At 36.2% G+C, this 20100-nt stretch overlaps 1 protein-coding gene across 1 annotated transcript in view; it reads right to left on the reverse strand.

The window, feature by feature from the left end:
* The window catches only part of PTAR1 (protein prenyltransferase alpha subunit repeat containing 1), a 47159-nt gene that overhangs the window by 18705 nt on the left and 8354 nt on the right, over nucleotides 1-20100 (reverse strand). Inside the window, exons 2-5 of the mRNA XM_033123008.1 lie at nucleotides 19481-19650; nucleotides 12104-12170; nucleotides 3224-3328; nucleotides 1184-1397 (exon numbers count right to left, since the gene is read on the reverse strand). Of these exons, the coding sequence (XP_032978899.1) occupies nucleotides 1184-1397; nucleotides 3224-3328; nucleotides 12104-12170; nucleotides 19481-19650 (556 nt within the window). The remainder of the gene's footprint in view (nucleotides 1-1183; nucleotides 1398-3223; nucleotides 3329-12103; nucleotides 12171-19480; nucleotides 19651-20100) is intronic.

Here is a 20100-nt window from a genome sequence, read left to right on the forward strand (position 1 = left end):
GTAGAGCCCCCATTTTATAGATGAAAGCATTACTTTCCACACAGAGCTGGTAGAGCCAGAATCTGAACCCAGGTCAGTGTGATTCTGTCAGCTCTTTCCACCCCATTACGTGTCTTCCTCTCCCAAAACAAAGCCATATAAACTGGAGGGGAATGGCTACTCTTCTAGAATTGTTGGCTTAAAATCTCCCAAAAGTGAAAACTCCTATTTCTCTTGGAGAAATCTCTGGCTAAGAAAAGAGAGGGAACTTGTGAAAGGAGATGTACAAAGAAGGGGGTGGTGAGCAAAAATTAGAGCACCGTTTCCCCATTAATCTGAAAGCATCACTTGAAGCATTTTGACCCCTTTAAATGGTCTCAAGCCAGGAAAGCTTTTAGAAAAGTACCCTCAATTCTGATGGCACTGATACCATAAAAAGGGGGGGGAGAAAAAAAAAAAAAACAAGAAAAGAAACAAACCAGAAAAGCTATATATAGTATGTAAGAAGGAGCACAAGGATAACGGGTTCTCATTCTGAGGAATAATAAGTGACACAACTGTGGCTAAGTCTAAGCCATTAAAATTCTCTGGAAACTTCCATCTCCTCATTTCTAAACTGAAAGGATTAGGCTGTGACAGTTTCCCACTTGGCTCTGTATCTTAATAATCCCCCAAACTTGTGAACAATACTGACCTCTAAATCCTACCCCATTCCAATTTAGTAGGCCTGGGGTGGACTTAGGAATCCTCATGTTATTTATATAATAGTCACCCAAGTTTGGGAACACCTGGGTAAAATCTTCTGTTACCTCCCAAAAGAGGAAGTTGTGAAAAGACAGCCAGCTGATCCAGCACAGTAAGTCATAGAACTAAAGACCACCAAGAAAGAACCAACTCAGTTCTATAAGGCTTCATAATCCCTTTCTGTTTCAGGGCAAAATGGGTTATACTCAGACTTCCTTCTTGCTTAAACCTGCCTTTGTTCTACCAATGCATTGTTCTTAAGGGCACCAAAATATGATGGTGAGGAATGCAATTGCCAGGGTTTCCCTGGAGGTGTCTACTGTCACGATCCTCTCCAGGCTGCTGGGCTGCCATTAGTTCCTCTACTTTCCCCCTGTAAAGCTCCTCTAAGGGGGAACTGCTACCAGAAGATTTGAAGGCAGACAGACAGTGCGTGAGGGGCATAGAACAGCAGTCCTACCTGGACATCCAGCTTTGCCAGGTGTCGTAAAACCCAGATGCGATGGGACCAGGCATTGTAGTTACTTGGGTATCTTCCTGCCGCTTCACCGCACACCTCCATCTCTTCTCGTATTAGTCGCTGTGTCCTTTCGGCAGGGATTGTTCCCAAGTTTCCTTTGGTTACAAAGGAAGGCAAGGAGGTTTCCTGAATTAGCTGTTGTAGCACCCATCGTCTGTTAAGGTAGCATGTGGGTAAGAGAATGAGGAAAGAACATAAACCAGAGAGGAAAACAATCAGAATTTTTGTTATTAATTTCCATTCACAGATAATATAAAATAATACCTGTCTATGAGCCCAGGTTTGTGTGTGTGTGAGTGTGTGGGGGGGGGGTCAAGGAGGGGATTGGTGCTTTGTTTTTGTTTTTAAGAACATACTTAACTTTAGCAGCATGGATGGGGGTGGGGGACAGAAAGGACAAAAAGGAAAGCAAAATCTTTCTAAAATGTTAAAATCTGTCAAAGAGAGAATGAACACCTTCAGTTCCAAAATGACAATTCCCAAACTCCATTTGGCCAGGAAATGTACAGGCAAGTGGGGGTGTGTGTGTTGGCAGTGGTGGCTGGGGGTTGGTGGGGAGGAAGAGGGTATAATTAATGGTTGGTAAACACTAGGAGAGTACTCATGGTGCAGTCTTTATATATGCATGCCTCACGCTGTATTTGTTTGTTTGCAAACAGGAAGCTACATTATGACAGCTTTCATTAAGTAAAATCTCTGTATCATAGTATAGAATCTAGAAGGAAACAAATACAATATAATTAGTGAGGCCATCAAAAAGGTTTTAAAATGTCTCTATCCACAGATTTTACCCTTGTCTATTTAAGATTTTTATTAGCATATGTTTAAATAAAATGCACTAAAAGTGTCTATAACCACTTTATGTCTTTAGTTTTAATATTTTCTCATAAGAAAGCATTCTTTTAGATTAAAAATTTCCAACCTAATGGTACAAAAAATTGAGTAGGAAAATCATTTTTTCAGTTTTCAAAAAACAGGAAGTTTTTTTACTTAACAACAAAAGCTTGCTTTATAAAATATCAGACAAGCCAATAAATTGACAGATGCCTATTTAATAATTCCCTTCCCGTGTCACCATCCCTTCCTTTCCAGACCTCTATACAGAAAACCATGTACCTCTGAAGTCGGCCATCATAATTTCTGTTAAGGGAGAAAATACAACTGACCATATGGTTTGGCGGTAGCTGATTTGCAAGACTAGCCAAAGGCAAGATTATAGTAAGAGACCTTGAACTGACGTGAAGATACTAAAAATGCTCAGGATATAAGTAAAATTTAAGTGGATTAATAAACTGAGAACAGACTTCTTCAGAGAATTTCTCCACTGACCCCAATCCACATGCTCACACCATCTCACTTTAATCACAATATGGTGGTTACATGGAGTCCAAGAGGAAGATGCTTCCAGACAGCCAGGATTCTGAGAATAGTTCTTATGTGCATTTTGACTATCTGCCTCAGACTTTTAACCTAAAAATATTCTCCACATTTATCGTGTTAGCGACTTTTAGCTCAGCCCACACACCATTTACATCAACTGCCCTATCTTCCTTATTTGGTTCATTTTAACCATAACCATCTTTACCAGGAGTGCACCTGAATGAGTTACGTAGAAAACCCAAGTTGCTCATTATAGTTGATTATCTAAATGCAATGTCCATAACTGCTTCAAATAGTTAATAATGGCTAAAATTTGAGTATTTAATATGTGACAGTGTTTACATGCATCACATCAAATAAACTCCACTATTAACTCTGAGATAGGTGTACTTATTATTCCCATTTTACAAATGAGAAAAACTGAAGAGGTTAAATAACTTCTGAAGATGACATAGGTAGCAAGTGATGGCATCCTGAGTTAAATGTAGGTAATGTGACTTTAGAATTCACACTCTGAACCGTGTGACCGTGCTTCACACTGTGTTTCCTCCAGTCATTTTGAATCCTAAGTAAGAATCCTATGGTGTCACTTAACCATACCTGTGAATCCATGTTTCTGGACTCTTTGGAAACTTAGTTAAGGCCAGTTTTCCCAGATGTAAATCCTTAATTGGATTTAAAGTACCAGAGAGGATCAGCTCTTTTCTGTAAAAGAAAAATAAAAAGAACCATTACTTTATCTTTCTATCCAAGCATACTGCATGACTATTAAAATATAACTACATTGAGAAGTGAATTTCTAAGAATTAAAAAAAAACACAAAACTGTCATAAATGTCACAGTAGTCAAGAATGTATTCTTATAATCTTTAAATAACAAATAAGCAGAAACAGAAGCTCTAAATCAACCAAAGCTCTAAATCACATAACCTACAGACGCAATAAAAAAACAATTGCTCTAGTGTATTCAAGTAGGAATCTAATTTGAGATAAAATTTCCAGTCACACATGGATTCAAAAAATCTTCTAAGTAGACACAATGTGCTTTGGGAAACCGTGCTACATAACTCAAACAAACATCTCTCATGATGACAAAGTCACTGATGTCAACAAGCCGTATGAGGAGTTCGAATTAAATTGTTTTATGAAATGTGAGGGGGAAAATGAAGAATTTGGTTATCTATTTGGGAGAAAGCAAAGGGGTTTTCTGGCTTGTCTCATTTCCCAAACTTACAAGGCCTGACATCAGTATCTGTAGGGCAGATCCAATACGAGTCAAGAATTGCTCTAGCTTCCTAAGTAGGACTTGATATGGTCTAGTTCATTACCAAAAAAATACACACACGACACAGTATGACTGAGGTGTACGGAAAAAATCATTCATTCAATCACTACCCTAGCAAAATTAATATTTTTATTTTTGAATTTTCCCTTCTACCTTCCTTCATATGCATCTATAGTTTAATATGTAATTTTATATTCTGCTCCTATATCTTAAGAATTACCCTCATGGTCCTATACTATAATCTCTAAAATGAACATTTTAAGTAGTCAAATACTTTTCATTCAGTAGCTAGGTTGTAAATGATTTTCTCCCACATGGTCAGACATTTAGGTTGCTTCCAAGGTTTTGCTATTCTAAAATAATTCTGGAACAAAGAGCTTTGCACTATGACTTCTTTCATTTGTACTATTACTTAGGATAAGTTTCCAAAAGACGTATTACCAGGTGAAATACCTGCATGGCTCTTGATAAATTAAACCATTCATTTTTGAAATATAAACAGAAATAATAGCAATGTGAGGTTTTGGTTGTTTTAAAACTGTTCAAAGATGCAGTTACAAAGAATGTTATGCAAATACGCTCCATTTATTTCTCAGGTAAATACAATTTACGTTTAAATTTCTCAGATAACTTTTGATAATAAGTTTTGATATTACTTTTCAATGTTCACCTATTATTTTAAAATAAAAGGTCACTTCCTAGTATTTATTAATCTTAAAACCTCCTTCTTGTGGTAGAGCTGATTATTCTTCTATTTTACAGAAGTTTAATCTCAACAAAACCAGAGCCCAGCTTGTATACCTCACCTATTCAGGTAGATTTCATTTCTAAATACCATAGAACATTTTCAACAGCAATGTACTATTTCTAAATTTTTATTTGGTAAGGAAAATACTAAAGTAATAGTAAATACTTCCATTTTACAATAATTTTTAGGTCAGTAATTTCACTCTATAAAATAATTTGAAAGGATACCAAGGTTTATGACTGCTTTAACAGATAGCTTTATTGACTAATTTTCTTTCGTACAGGAAATCTGTGTCATTAAAAGAATATTTAATGCAACAGCCAATTCCTTGTGCACTCCTAGCTCCTATTTCTTCTGAAATTAGTAATGTTTTGTTCAGACAGGAAAGTTTGGATACCTATACTATGAAAGGAGACAAAATTTTGCCCTATGTAATTTTAAGTACTTTGTAGAGCAGTGTTTCTTAAAGTAGGGTACCTGACTACATCATAATCTGGAACTTGTGAGAATTATGGACTCTCAGGCCTCATCCCTGACCCAGTAAATCAAAAATTCCAGTGGGCCAAAGCAAAGTATTTTAGCAAGCCCTCTGGGTGATGTACACTAAAGTTTAAAATCCACTACTGCAGATAACTTATTGTATAAAGCCTAATTTCCATTTACTAAATTTTAAATCTCTCCTTATTTACAACTGCGACCTATATTCCCCTGTACATCTACAACCAAGAGGAAATACAGTGGTACCTTGGTTTTCGAACGTCTCCGATGACAAACATTTCGGTTTACAAACGCCGTAAATTTTATGGATCTACAGTATCATTAGATAGTAAAATTCATGCTAAATTTGCAGTTTTAGGGGTTGATTTTTAAAGCTCTGGAATGGATTAAACTATTTTGCATTACTTTCTATGGGGAAACCATGCCTCGGTTTTCAAATGTTTTACAACTCAAATGGTCTTCCGGAACGGATTACGTTAAAAAACTGAGGTACCACTGTAATCAAAATTTTCTTTACAAGTCACCTTATAACTGAATCTTTATAAAGTTTGTTAAATTAGGGGTGTTCTCTTAATTTATTTTGAACAATAAACTAGTATTTGGGAAGATATCTTAGCCTGAAAAAACATCAATCACTGGTATTTATGGATGCTTAAAAAGGTCACCTGCTAGAATCATAAAAAAGGAAGCAAAAATTTAATAAACATTCCTGGGGGCAAGACTGAACATTTGAGGTGCTGGATACTGTCATAAACAAGTTTTTAAAAAATCACTTGAAAAATAAATACGGTATGTGGTTAAGTTATGGCTACCACATAACCTAGAGATACAATAAAAAGTCGACTGCTCTAATTCAACTAGGAATCTAGCTTGAGGTAAAATTTCCAGTCACACATGGATTCAAAAAGTGCTGTATCTGAAACAACTTAAGATATAAGTAGACATGCTGTGCTTTGGAAAACTCTGCTAGGCAACTCAAAAAAAACAGCTCTCCTGATGACAAAGTCACTGATGTGAACAAGCCATGTGAGGAGTTTGAATTAAATTGTTTAATGAAATGTGAGTAGGAAAATGAAAAATTTATAAATTAAAATGTCACATGTTCTTTTAAAAGTGTGTAACTAAATTGAAAAATTAAATATTAAGACATTTGCTTATTTCATGTACATACTGATATTAGCTTAAAAAAATTTTTTTTTTACCTTTTCCTATTGAAATAAAATACTGCCCTAAATTTGAGGAGGCTTTATTTTCAGGCATACTAAATAAGCTGTGCTTCTAGATTCATCCTAAAAGCTTTAGGTGGCACACTGCTAACACAGGAAGGAGTGAAGTGAAGGCCACGAAATAAATGTGGGAAAAACTACCTAGGAAAGGAAAAGGCATCTGTGTTGTTTTGGGAGGAGAAAGCAGGGGAGGTAAGGAACAGTGCCACGCTACACAGGCAACCCTGTTGTGTAGAGCTGACTTTTTACAAGGTGGGAGAAGGGAGTAGACTAAACAAGTTTTAAGAAACAAAAGGTAGAATTATAAAAGGAATGAGGTTTTTCACACAGCCGACTTTTCCAAGGAGTAAGTTACTCCTTTAAAATTTTTGCTACATATTTCACTTACTGTTTAAACAGAGTATATATAAAAAAATCTCATCACTTTCTCTTGAAGACTCCAGTTCACTGTTTTGAAAATCAGCTAGTGCCAAAGCTCCAATACACCCACGGGAGCGCCCAGGAGTTACTAAGGTGAGTGGTGGGTTTTATTCCTCTATGTAAGAGTCACTGTACTTTTATACTTTGGCAAAGTTCATATTATTATTTTTTTAAGTTTTCCTGTCTTCTCTCCACCTCAAACTAACAGTTAGGGCTCTGCTCTCACTCTACCCAAGATGTATAGGTGACGAAGGGCCATGTGTATCTTGTCTATGGCTAAATCTCCACTGGTTAACTCTGTATTTGAAACATAGTAAATACATCGTTAAGTAAATGACACGCTTTTCCCTCCCAACCTTGTTATTCTGTCTGAAATAACAATAATAATAAAAGTCATCCTCATAAAAACTACCATTTATTTAACACTTCTCCTGAGTCAGACACTGTGTTAAGTGATTTACATACATTATCTAATTTAATTCCCAACAATCCTGTAACTATGTATTATGTTGAACCCTATGAAATTGCCGATACTCAATTGTTTTTAAAAATAAACTTTTTATTTTAAATTGTTTAAAATTTATGGAAAAGATGTAAGAATATTAAAGAGAATTCCTGTATGCCCTCTTCCCAGTTTCCTTTATTATTAACATATTATCATGGTATATCTACCAGTATCGAAAGATTACTATTAAAAGTCCATACTTTACTCAGAATTCCTTAGTTCTTACCAAATGTCCTTTTTCTATTCCAGGGTCCCATCCAGGATATCACATTACATTTGGCTGTTAACGTCTCCTTAGGCTCCTCTTGGCCCCTCAGATATACCTTGTTTTGATGGCCTTGACAGTTTTGAAGAGTACTGATCAGGTAATTTTGTATGATGTTTTTCTCATGGTTAGACTAGGGTTGTGGGTTTTGAGGAGAAAGAGACCACAAAGGTAAAGTGCCATTTTCATTACATCATATCAAGGGCACATAATATAAGAATGACTTGTCATTGTTGATGTTGCCCTTGATTACCTGGTTGAGATAGTGTATGTCAGGGTTCTCCACTGTACTTTTTGGAAGGAAGACACATTTAAGAAGTAGGTAGTTATGCTCCATCTCCTTGAGGGGGGTTATCTAGATAAATTATTTGGGATTCTTCTACATGGGCAGATTAGTCTATTGTCTCCCACTTATTTATTTGTTTATTCATCATTCATTCATTCATCAGCATGGACTTATGGATATCCATTTTATACTTTGGGGTATAAGCCAATACTGTAAGAGTTTATTGCTCAAATTCTTCCAGCTTTGGCCACTGGAAGTCCTCTGACGTACTCCCATCATACTGTTTTTTAAGTACTTCCTTATTTTCTGACCCTCTAAGATGTGCCAGGGTCACCTTGTATATTCCTTGCCCTGGCCCTAGATTCAGCCATTTCTCCAAAAAGCCCCGTTCCTTTTATTGGAGAATGGTATGAGAAATCAGGTTCTGGATGCTTGGATTTCATTGTTTCTGATCTACAAAAACAATTTCATATGGCACAACCTAATATTAACTCAATTTTACAGATGAGGAAACTGAAGCTGGGAGAGATTCAGTAACTTGCTCAAGGTCTCCAAGCTCAAAGTTTCAGAACCATCAGACCATCAGAAAATCAAGTTACCATTTTAAATCTGTAGGCTATGAGTAAAGGACATGAATCATTGGAGCTTGTTGTCAGCTAGTCTAGTTGCTCAAAGATGTCCTGCTTACTCTACGTTCATAGACTGATGGAAAAATACGACATTATTATGAAGTCAACGTTTTCCATCAAATAATTCACCAATTTTCAAAGCAAAAAAAAAAAAATACCTGTCATTTTTTCCTATAACCAGCTAGATTTTTAAACTATATGCATTGCTCACTATGTAATCACAGGAAATCAGCTCCAAAACTTATTCTTGCTTGTATTTTTTCCTCTAACACTGCAACACCTATAAACTGAACTACCAATGTGTTATAACATCTTTTAGCAATTTATAAAATACAGTCAAAAATCACTCAATGCTTCCCAGAGTTACTGCAGAGAACACCAACAATTAAACATAAAATATTGAGTTTTTGACTTGCAAAAGATCTTATAGGATTAGATCAGTTTACTTCCAAAGCTGGTTTTTCCTCATAATGTTTTCGTGACTCTTTGTCTTCATATGTCAATCTTACTAATACAAATTAAAACTTACTAGAACACATAGCCACAATTTTTTTAAAAAATCCAGATTTCCTTTCTACTCATCTAGCATAAAACTTTATTAATCATCTTACTAGAATACTTTCAAGATTAACTATTAACATCATTGAAATTAGAATTTATGGAGCAATTTCCCTTCATAAGACCAAATCACACATAATCAAAAAGTCAATTTCAAAAAAATAAATAAATAAATAAAAATAAAAAAAAAAATCACCCAATTCAAATCTTTTATTTCACTTATATGGAAACTAAAACTGTTGAGGTTTTGCCCTCAACTGTTTGGGTTTTGCCCAAAGTCACCTGGTAGTTAACTGATGAAATAGGACTAAGATCCATGTATCTTAAAACTAGATTCTTTCTCCTACCCTAAATTGCCCTTTAGAACATACAATAAATAATATGTATGTATATACATTATGTTTGTCAGAATCTTTTTTTGTTAAAGGATTTTCAATTTCTCTCTAATGATGAGGAATATGAGAACATGAATAAAATTATCTCCCACTTCTCTATTACCCTCATTTCTTTTTCACTGAATTTAATTATTTTCCAGTGCCCAGTCTGCGAAGGAAGTATCTATTACGTGCTAGACACTAGAGTGTTAGATGCTAAGGAAACAAAGGGAAAAAAAAAACACAAAAAAACACAAGACATGGCCCCTACCCTTATGAAAGTTCTCAGCTGTAAGTTTATAGTACCTTCCTAAAAGTCTCCTTTGCTGATTATTTCTCATCTCACAAACTCTAGAACAGCACTGTCCAACAGAAATGAGTCGCAAACATGAGCCATACATGCAATTAAAAATGTTTTAACAGCTACATTAAAAACAAGTATAAAGTAATATATTTAACTCAATTATCTCCAAAATATAATTTCAACATGTAATAACTATAGAAAGTATTAATAAGACATTTTACTTTTTTGGGGGTATTGAGTCTTCAAAATCTGATGTGCAGTTTACACTTTATAGCACATCTCAATTGAGACGAGTCACATTTCAAGGGGAAACAGCCACATGCAGCTAGTGGCTACTATACTAGACTGTGCAACTCAAGAAACCCCAGTGGTTCTCTTCTCTATCTATACTCACTCCCCTTGGTATTTCAAATAATCTCACGGCTTTAAGTACCATCTGTTTTCTAGTGATTCCCAAATTTACATCTGGCCTAGAACTCGCGCCTGAACTTTAGATTCATACACAATTAACTAGACACAAACTGAATATCCCAAACTGAACTTCCAACCAGCAACCCCTACCTAAATCTGTCCTCCTTCCAGGTGTCCCCATTTCATTAAATGGCAACTCCCATCTTTTCAGCTGCTCAGAGCAAAAACCAGAGTCAAACTTGACTCTCTTTGTTCTCTCACATCCAATTCATCGTCTGTGTCGTTAAAACCAGTTTATTAAATACAAAGCTTATATAGTTTATAAAATACAGTGAGAATCTTATGACTTCTCACAGCTTCTACTGCCGAGCTCTACTTCAAGTCACCAGTATATCTCACTGCAACCACTGTTGTAAGATATACTGCAGTGAGAGAAGCAGTGAGATATACTGCAACCACTTAACTTCCTAATCACTCCCTACACCCCTGCAGTCTATTTTCCGCACAGGAGCCAGAGTTATAAAACCTGATCCCTGATTTTATGCCAATCTTTGCTCAAATGTCTCCTTTTTAAAATGGCAATACCACCCTTCCCATCCTCTTTCCGGCCTTCCCTACCTTACTCTCCCATCTTTTCCCCCACGGGATTTGCTAACACTTGGTCTGTTATATATTTTACTTGTGAATGTCCTTATTGCTTTTCTTCCTCTGCTAGAATAAAAATTCCACAAGAACAGGGATTTTTGTTTTGTTCATGGCTCTATTCCCAGTGCCTAGAATCTGGCACACAGTAGTTAATCAATAAATATTTGATGAATGAATGAACAAATATTATCAATTATTATGTGGATTAAATGAGATAACGTATAAAGTTGTAGTACAGTCTCTGGAATACAGTAACCACTCAGAAACATTAGTCTATTCCCTAACCACTGTGGTCTTTCCATAAAATAAAATCAGAATCTAAACTTATGTAAATTTTTAAAGTCATATATCTCATTCTATACTTTCCTTACTATTTAAATATCTGATCATTAATTATTCAAAAGACAATTTAAAAAAGACATACAATAGAAGTTACCTAAATTTTAAAAAATCAGTTAAGTACAAAATTCAATTGGTATTAAGAAACACTAACTCAGAACATAACCTTGCTTAACATACACAGAAAATTAAATATTGTTTAGGTCATCTCTAAAGATAAAGAGCTATAATCTATGGCTCTTTCCCATAGGAAAATTTTAAATGCATTCACAATGTTCAACAGGACTTCACTTTTATTTACTTATAATTTGTATCCTGCTTTCCTCTAAGAGAATTTATGTTAGTCTAAGGAACCACTAAGGTTTTAAAACCACATACATTGTTTAACTAAAAAAACATCAAAGAAAAAAATGAATCTGATCTGAATTTCAATATTTCTACAAAACATTTTGTGTGTAAAGCTACAACAATCAGAATTAAAGAACTTAAGATATCAATAAAATGTGATCCCTCTTCAAAATACTGATTGTTAGAGACTACAGGTGATTTGTGTTCAGAGGTCACAATGTTATGTTACATAGTGACTAAACTGAGACTAAATGTTTGTGACTTTGAATGCTCACCCTACACCACTGCAGTGCTTCTCAAACATATACTAACCAATGCTTTACTACACAACCAGTTCTGCTGACTGCCCCTACTCCTCTAAAAAGGAAGGAAAATAAAGGCAAGTATCAAATGGTAAATGTAATTCAACCTGACAATTTATATTTCAGGAAAGAAGCTTATGGAGAACAGATATAAACATGCAAAAAGGGACAAAGTGTTATGTTAAACTTATGGAGATATTATAAAGAATGGGTGAAGAAATAAGTGTAAGATGCCATGGATATATGGTTTCTATTTCATTTTTCAAAAAGCTAACAACTCATGGGGCTTTCTTCAGAAATTTGGACCATTTCATTTTATCGCTGATGAAAAGACGTACCTCACGTTCCAGGCAGTGGTAAAATCTGGGTTTAGAAGCAGCAGGGTGCATGTGACATCTATCAATTCTAAAATAAAGAGAAGTCATATTAAAAACAAATAGTCCTGCTCTTTAAATCTTGGCTTCTCTTTAAGGTCCTTTTTATTTTATTTTATATAGATATATAGCTCACATTATGTAACATATATATCTCATGTCATATAGTAATTTTAATGATAGATACGCCTTACTCTAAGCTGTCAGGGATAAGGAAATTATTCTCAAGATTTCCTTCTATTTATGATAAGTATAACTCTTTTTTAAAAGTTGACATTGAAATAATTTTGTAATAAATATGCCTATAAAGAATAATCAAATCAACCTCTTCATTCTTTTAGTAGCTTTTGGCACTAATTTTATATTTACCAAGGAAAACAAACAATTTCTATACCACTATTCATTTCCACAAATATTTCAAGAACTGACCATGTGCAAATTTTCAAAAAGGGGGGAAAAAATCACTCACAATCCAATTTATTTCACACAGTTCATTTCCATTCTCCTGCGAAGATTATCCTTTTACACACATTTTTACATAGCTATAGCAATGATAATACACAATTTTGTTTTTTCATTCAACATTATTACATATGCATTCTCCTATATTGCTATAGTATACATTTTTAACAGCTGCCTAACAATCCCTTAGTTTAATATACTATCTTATGCTTTAGAGTGTTTCCTGTTTGTTTTTACTGTTATAGATAACATTGCTAAAAACATTTTAGAACACTTTGTCTCACAGATTATTTTCTGTAGCTATATTTCTAGGACTAGAACTACTATGTTAAATAATATAAATATCAGTATAGCTCCTATTAAGCATTTCCAATGGTCCTCCAAATGGACTCTATGTATATTGCCAAGAGTAACATGAATGTACTTATGTTCCTGTAACTGTCCTATATAATTAGATTTTAAAAAATGAATGTGGCAAATAAAACATTACACCTTGATACTGTTTTAATTTACATCTTGATAATTATTAATATGAACATTTTCATTTTGTTTACTATTTTCTATTTTCATCTTATGAACAGCGTATTCATATTCATTAGCTATTTATCTATCATGGTCTTGACAGAATTTCTATATATTCAAATAATCTCCATAAACCTATATTTTATAAAACAAAATCAGTAATATTTAAACATTGTCTTCATTTTACTGAAACTGAAAAGAGAATTTGGGGATTAAAATGATCAACCTAGGGCATAATATGAAATTAAGGAAACCTCTACCATGCTCATATTAAATTCTAAGTAAATAAAATAATAAATATTGTTATAATTATTTGGTATTATTGGTTCCTAGGCATAAATACTTAACATTATTTCACTGAATTTTCACAATCACAATTTCTTTTGAAGTCTACAATTTTCTAAATCCATTATACTACCTGATAAATTGGTATCTCATTTCTTGGACTCTCCCATTCTGCATTAAAAAAAAGGTGTGTGACCAATGGTCATTAATAATTTGTTTGTACTTCTAATGCAACTCTTCCCACCCCACCCATAGATGAAGACAAACTCATCCTCCATGAGAGAGATACTTCTGTACAGCAGCAAGGCAAAAACTAACAATCAAAAGTACCTAAGTCTCCGCTTTTCCTTCTGTGGCTGTGTGAACAGAGGAAGGCTGATCAAAGTAACATTTCCTTTAACGGAGGGTCTCCCTCTAACGGTAATAGCAACCGTCGGGTTCAGAGCCCAGTTCTACCACTTACTGGGAAGTTCCTGGACTTACCGCTTTATCTTTCTGTGCTTAATGTCCTCCTCGTGTGTAAAATGGACCTAACAATAGTACACTCTCATGGGGGCACTACATGATTCATACCCATGAAGTGGTAAGACAGTACCTGACACAGTAGGCACTTAATGATAACTCCTGTTACAAAACTTGTATTTCCTAGACCAGTTCCACAAATGATACTGGGATTGGGGTCGACCAGAAGGAGGAAAATAATCTCCTGAGCCCTCTGAGCAGTGACAGCTGAGCAGAGGGTACTTCTCAACTTCTAAGAATCTCAGAATTTAAAACGTATCAACAGCCTCAACCAACCATCAGTGGTGACCAGGAACACGTACAGTCACAGGCCCTTTCTCCTCTCCTCTGTGACAAACCACTAACTCTCCCTAATTCAAGACTCAAATTCAGACAGGACTTCAGGAAGCATTCCAGCCTGATCCAAAGGGGGGGCGGGGGTGAAATGGAATGTAGAAACGGGAAAGGGCCAATGAAGGAGAAGTAATTAGGTTAGAAACACTGGCCATAATAAAAGAATCACTCCTGAATTACATTTACTTTTCTGCTCTTCTTCCTCATTGGCTCTGGCTAAATGAGACAAAGGAAAGCAATGTTTCTGGAGAGCCTACTACCTGCCACGCAGTATGCTGGGAGCTTTACAAACACTAATTCATGTGATCATCACAACAACCCTGAGACCTAGCAGTATGAGAACAGGAAGAGGGTAAGTAATTTGCCTGAAGTAACTGCATGTAAATCCAGGTCTGTTTTTCTGCAAAGAGATGCTCTTTCCAGTCTAGCACGCTATCTACAGTTCCTCTACCCTCTTGAGTGAAGACTGAGCCAAAGATCTAAAGATAAACATGTGTGATCAACAGTTGTCTGCAACTATTTCACTCTACATTTCATCGATTATATACCATTTTCCTTTGCAGTTTTACCCGGATCATGTGAACTACTTATTTCCCTACCATCTCTTGAATTAAACAGATCTCTCTCCAACCAGCAGAACATATAACAGCAAATAACTGCTTCTTTGTTAAGCACACTCCAATATATATTAATAACTTATCATCACATCCCAAGAAGAAAATGAGTAAGCGCACATCATACACAGGAAAGCAAGCTAAATTCCAGCTGTAACAAGGAGAGGATAGAAGTATGCTACAGAAAAGCCAGAGAAAAATCAATACGCTTTCTTTGCAGCCTTGCATTCGAGAAATGGTCCAAGGCCTGCAGTTATCTGGTAACAGTCACTGCGTTTGACAACTATCTCTAACAGGGATACCATTTTCATGCATTTAGAAATAAATTCAAGGTCAACTTTGACTGATTAATCTCTTCCTCCAAAATACACTTAGGTTACCATATGAAGCTTGAGGTAAAGCTATGTAAGTGGTAACCACCAGAAAGCTCATTTATTACAGAATGGATGGCCAAACTACGCTAAAACCTCTTACTTACCAAACTCGGTTACTTATTTGATAAATGTCTGTTGAACACGTGAGGTGCTGATAAAGACAAGCCATACTCTCTTTTTCTAACAAACTCACAATCAAGCTGGGAAAAAATGTTATTGAAATAACCAACTACAATCAAGTGTGGTGTTCCCATGCAAGCAGTCTGAATAAAGGACTCCCATAGGAGTGAAGAGGAGTAATTACTGTTTCCTAGATCAGAAGCTTCATGGTGAGTGGGTGTGTGTGCTGGCAACCACAACAGTGGTGACAAAGTAAGACATGAGCATGGCCTCAGCAAAGGCACGGAAGCCCGGCACTAGGACACAGCAAAATCCAAGAATAGAACAGTGTATTTCAAATGAATGTCAAAACATATCCAAGCAAACCTGATGATACTCAGTGTCTGAAGGACATGAGAAGGTTGTGGTCAACTGGACCAGGCTTGCCCAGTCAGGAAAAGCAGGAGCTGTGAGCCTCTGCCCGTCGGTGCCATGCACAAACGTATGGACCCATGGTTTCTGACTTTTCAAGTGAAGACAGAAATCCAGATTTCTATCTTAATTTTAAATGTTCACCCTGATTGTAAATGTTTACCCAACTAATTAAAAACAATTTTAAAAACATTATCCAAGCCCAAACAAAATATATCTGTGGGCTGGCTTCAGTCTGGGGGCTGAGAATCTCCAACCTCTGATGGTGAATTTACAGTAAAGGAAAAGGCTGGTCATGTAGGCTGGGGCAGATTATGAAAACCCTTAAATGTCATGTCAACTCTACCATGACCCTGAAGGCATTATGAAATAAGATGAGTGGATATATATTTCAGAAAAGCATCTCTCAAACTGTGTTTCTGGGAAGTACTGTTTGGGACAACTGGCTAGTGGCATGATGGACACAGATTACAGAAGAGACTGAAAATGGTGGAGACCTGTTATGAGGTAATGATTTTGTCCAGATGAAAAATAAGAAATGGAGAGCTGAAGATGGTTTTTAAAGCGAGAGCTCAGTTATGGAGCAGAACTTGTGAGAAAGAGGGAGGAGAAAAGAAGGTGATGGAAGAGCACACGTAGAGACAGTCAATAAGGGCACATCATGCACTGTGCAGGGCAGAGGTCTGCCCAGTAAGGACTCCAATGCTGTGGGCTTCTCTTTCTTTTTGTGATGGATTTCTCAAAAAATAGGAATTACAGTATCATTCCTCTCCCAAACCAAATATGGCCACTACGGCATAGAACTTGTAAAAAGTATCAGTCTCTAAGTAATTCATCAGAGATGCTGTGATGATTAGTTTTAGTTAAACCATGGTTACACTTGATTGGCTGCAGGGTGCCCAGATGAAACATTTTTAATCCTGATTTCTGAGGGTGTCTGTGAGGGTGCTTCCAGATGAGACTGGCACGGGGAAAGCAGACTGCCCTCCCCAATGCAGAGGAGCATCATCCACGCTGGTGAGGGCCCGAGTAAGAACAAGAGAAGGAAGGAGGAGGAATTCGCCCCTTTCTGGCTTCCTGCCAGTCTACTTGAGTGGGAACATCTCATCTTCTCTGGCTTGGGACTCAAACTAAATTCCATCACTGGCTTTCCTGGGTCCCAGCCTGAGGAAAGCAGATCGTGGGCCTTCTCAACCTCTGTAATCAGGCAAGCCAACGTGTCATAATTGCCTTTTATATATTTATGTACTTATAAAATTTTCTGCTGGTTGTTTATCTGGAGAACCCTAATACGTACAGATGCTTTCCAAACATGTAAGGAATTCAGCGCAGGAATGAAAGCATGAATTGTTTGGTTAAAAAGAAAAAAACAATTTATCCCAAGAACAAAGGTCACCTTCAGTTACGGAATACACTTTTGGGGGTGCCTAGGATTTTGGCATGATTAATCACAGAGACACTGACATTTCTGAAACTGTTCTTAAATTGTTCTTTACTTGGCTCTTCTTGTACAGATATTTTCTACAAAACCAGTTTTAAAGGTACAGCATTTTCATGAAATAACTGCTTTTTTCCACATATTTTTTACTTTTTTTTTCTTAGCAGGATTCACCCGTGTTCTAGTAGCTTCAGTTCACAAGTTTGGCTGACTATTCTTATGTTAGTCAGGATTTTCAGGCATCTTTTTCTGTTGAATCAGAAATTCACTTCCATATTTTTACTAATAACATGATCTCGTACAACTTGAGTTTTATGTGACACCACACTAACCTATGCTGTCCCCACTCACCAAACAAGTAAAATGGAAAACTGCTTGCATGCGAGTACAGGTTTTGATAAAATCAAGTCGCTTCTGTACACATGCACAGGGGCATCAGAATTCAGAGTTTAGATGCCAGCTATTCGTGTGAGTGAGCTTATTAACTATTTGATCCGCCCGGGTCCTTCTGGGCCTATCGAGACTGGCTACACGATGAGGAATTTAGCAATGCCAATGGGCAGTGTCCAGAAATACAAGAAAGAGGGAAATGGACAGAGGGACTTGGAAGGCTGCTGGAAGGAGGGCTGGGCTAGCACATGAATGGGCAAAAAATACTGATCTGAAACAAAACTAGCCTTTGACATTTTAAAATGTACAGTTTCCTCTCTACAAGAGCACCATTGTCTCCTCTCCCAGGATTAGTTATGTGTTGGCTCCACACATTTCTGTGCACCATAGCACACACCGTACACCTCTGTTTGGCAAAAATTAACCTGATGGACTAATATAGTATTACGCTGTCCCTTAATGTTACCAAAACCTATTATAGAGTGATAGAATGGAGAACAAAAGAGTGTTCAGATAAATAACAGATAAATACCCTTCTTTACCTTTCAGTTTATGCCTCAACTTACACGTTTAACTTAATGCCACAAACTTAAGCTATGCCATAAACTTAGGCATAGCTTTTTAATTAAGATATATACACATCAGACAAATGAACGAAACACACAGAAAATACAAACTATTTCACACATTAAATCTTCAAATCAGACAACTTTTCTGGGAGCCTAAATAGGGAAAAGAAAAAATAATAAAATAATAAAATAAACACATAAATAGGGATAAGTGCTATTAACCTATTACGACACTATATTAAGGACAAAGCTGAGAGGAACGTAAGGAAATGGCTATGTCATTCGGTTGGTAACACTCCACAAAAACATTGTTTTTCACTCAACTGTAAGCTTCTTGAGTAAAGAGAAATGTATTATTCATCTTTTTATCCCCTACAGCACTTAAAACAGCTTTTGCTATCAGTAGGCCCTTGGTACTGGTTACCAAACTGGTAATTAAATTCTCTAGGAAACAAAGTTCTTACTCAAAATTAGCCACCAGGCATACTAAGCATTTTTGAAATGCTAGATGTGGGAAGGGGCAGGAGCTTTACAAAAACAGTCAAGAACGTGGTCTTGGAAAAAGTGAGGTCTCACTTTTACCAATAAAGTAACCAATGTGTGTATAAAAAGGCTTAATATCACATGTGGGGGAAAACTAAGAAAAGAGACCAGGTGGAATAGGAACTGCCTGATCAGCCAAGAACTGTCTGCATCAGGAGAGAAGTGAATGCTGGGATGGTTTCCTTTTGCTCACAACTGCACAGGAACAGGACACAGAGGGGCAGAGCTCAGCTGGGATTCATTGCAACACCACCTTCACAAATCGCCGAGCTGGTTCACAGTGTAACCGCCACCACCATGCCTCCATTATCTCACTTGGGCTGCTACTAAAATGATTTCTATTGCTCATAAAGAACTAACGGATCAGAAACCAGAGAATCTGAGCTTGTAGCAACTATAGTCCTGCTCAGTCATTTTTAAACTTCTTTTTTTTTTTTAAGCCATAGGACGTCTTCTTCAAATAAAGTTTTATAAATGTCCCCAATCTGTAAAAAGATAAATAGCAGAATTACTCTGATTTACTGCTTAGGCTGTAGTAGGTGCCCTGGCACCCTGCGTGAGGCACCACAGCATCACTATGGATGCAAAATTTGAAAACTACTGATGAGTCCAAACTCCTGCTTGACAGAGTAAGCACCACCCAGGCAGTGAATAAGAGCCAGAACTAGACTCTGGGAATGTCAACACCCAGAGAAGGTTCTTCCCACTATATTCCATGCTGATTCTAAAAAACGAAGGAGGACAGAGTTCATACTTACCATCTTTGTTCAGCCATTGCTTTCTCATTCTGTACAAAAGGAGCTTGTTGTGGACATACGGTAAAAGGAACTTGACACACCAGCTCTCCACACCAAGTTTGTTTTCAACCAGGACTATGGGACTCCGGTTATACCTAGCTTCAGGACATGGGATCAGGCCAATTTCATCTCTTAATATGTAAAACATAAAAAAGAATTAAAGATAAGAATACTAGCCTTTAAAATGTTTTCAATCCTACAGTAGTTTTTTTTTAATTCACTTATTTTCCTTTCTTAAAAATATTATTTAACTCACTTACTGGCTTGGTAGAAATTTTTTTTAAAAATCACCAGTTTCTAAAAATACTAACATTATAGAAAAATTAGTATGCTGTACTCCTTGCTGACAGGAATGAAAATCAGTCTACTCTTCAGATGGAAATTTAAAAATGTCTTTCAAAATTTTGAACACACATACTCTTTGACCCAGCCATTCCACTGCTCAGAAATTGTCCTATACCAAAATACACAAATAGTATATTTACTATAACACTTCAAAAATTGAAATAATCTAAATGTGTATCAATAGAGGACTGGTAAAATAAATATGGCTTATCCACGTGATAGAGTTTTTAAAAAAA

Source organism: Rhinolophus ferrumequinum, chromosome 12 (genome assembly GCF_004115265.2).
Source record: "Rhinolophus ferrumequinum isolate MPI-CBG mRhiFer1 chromosome 12, mRhiFer1_v1.p, whole genome shotgun sequence".
In the NCBI taxonomy this organism is placed as follows: domain Eukaryota; kingdom Metazoa; phylum Chordata; class Mammalia; order Chiroptera; family Rhinolophidae; genus Rhinolophus; species Rhinolophus ferrumequinum.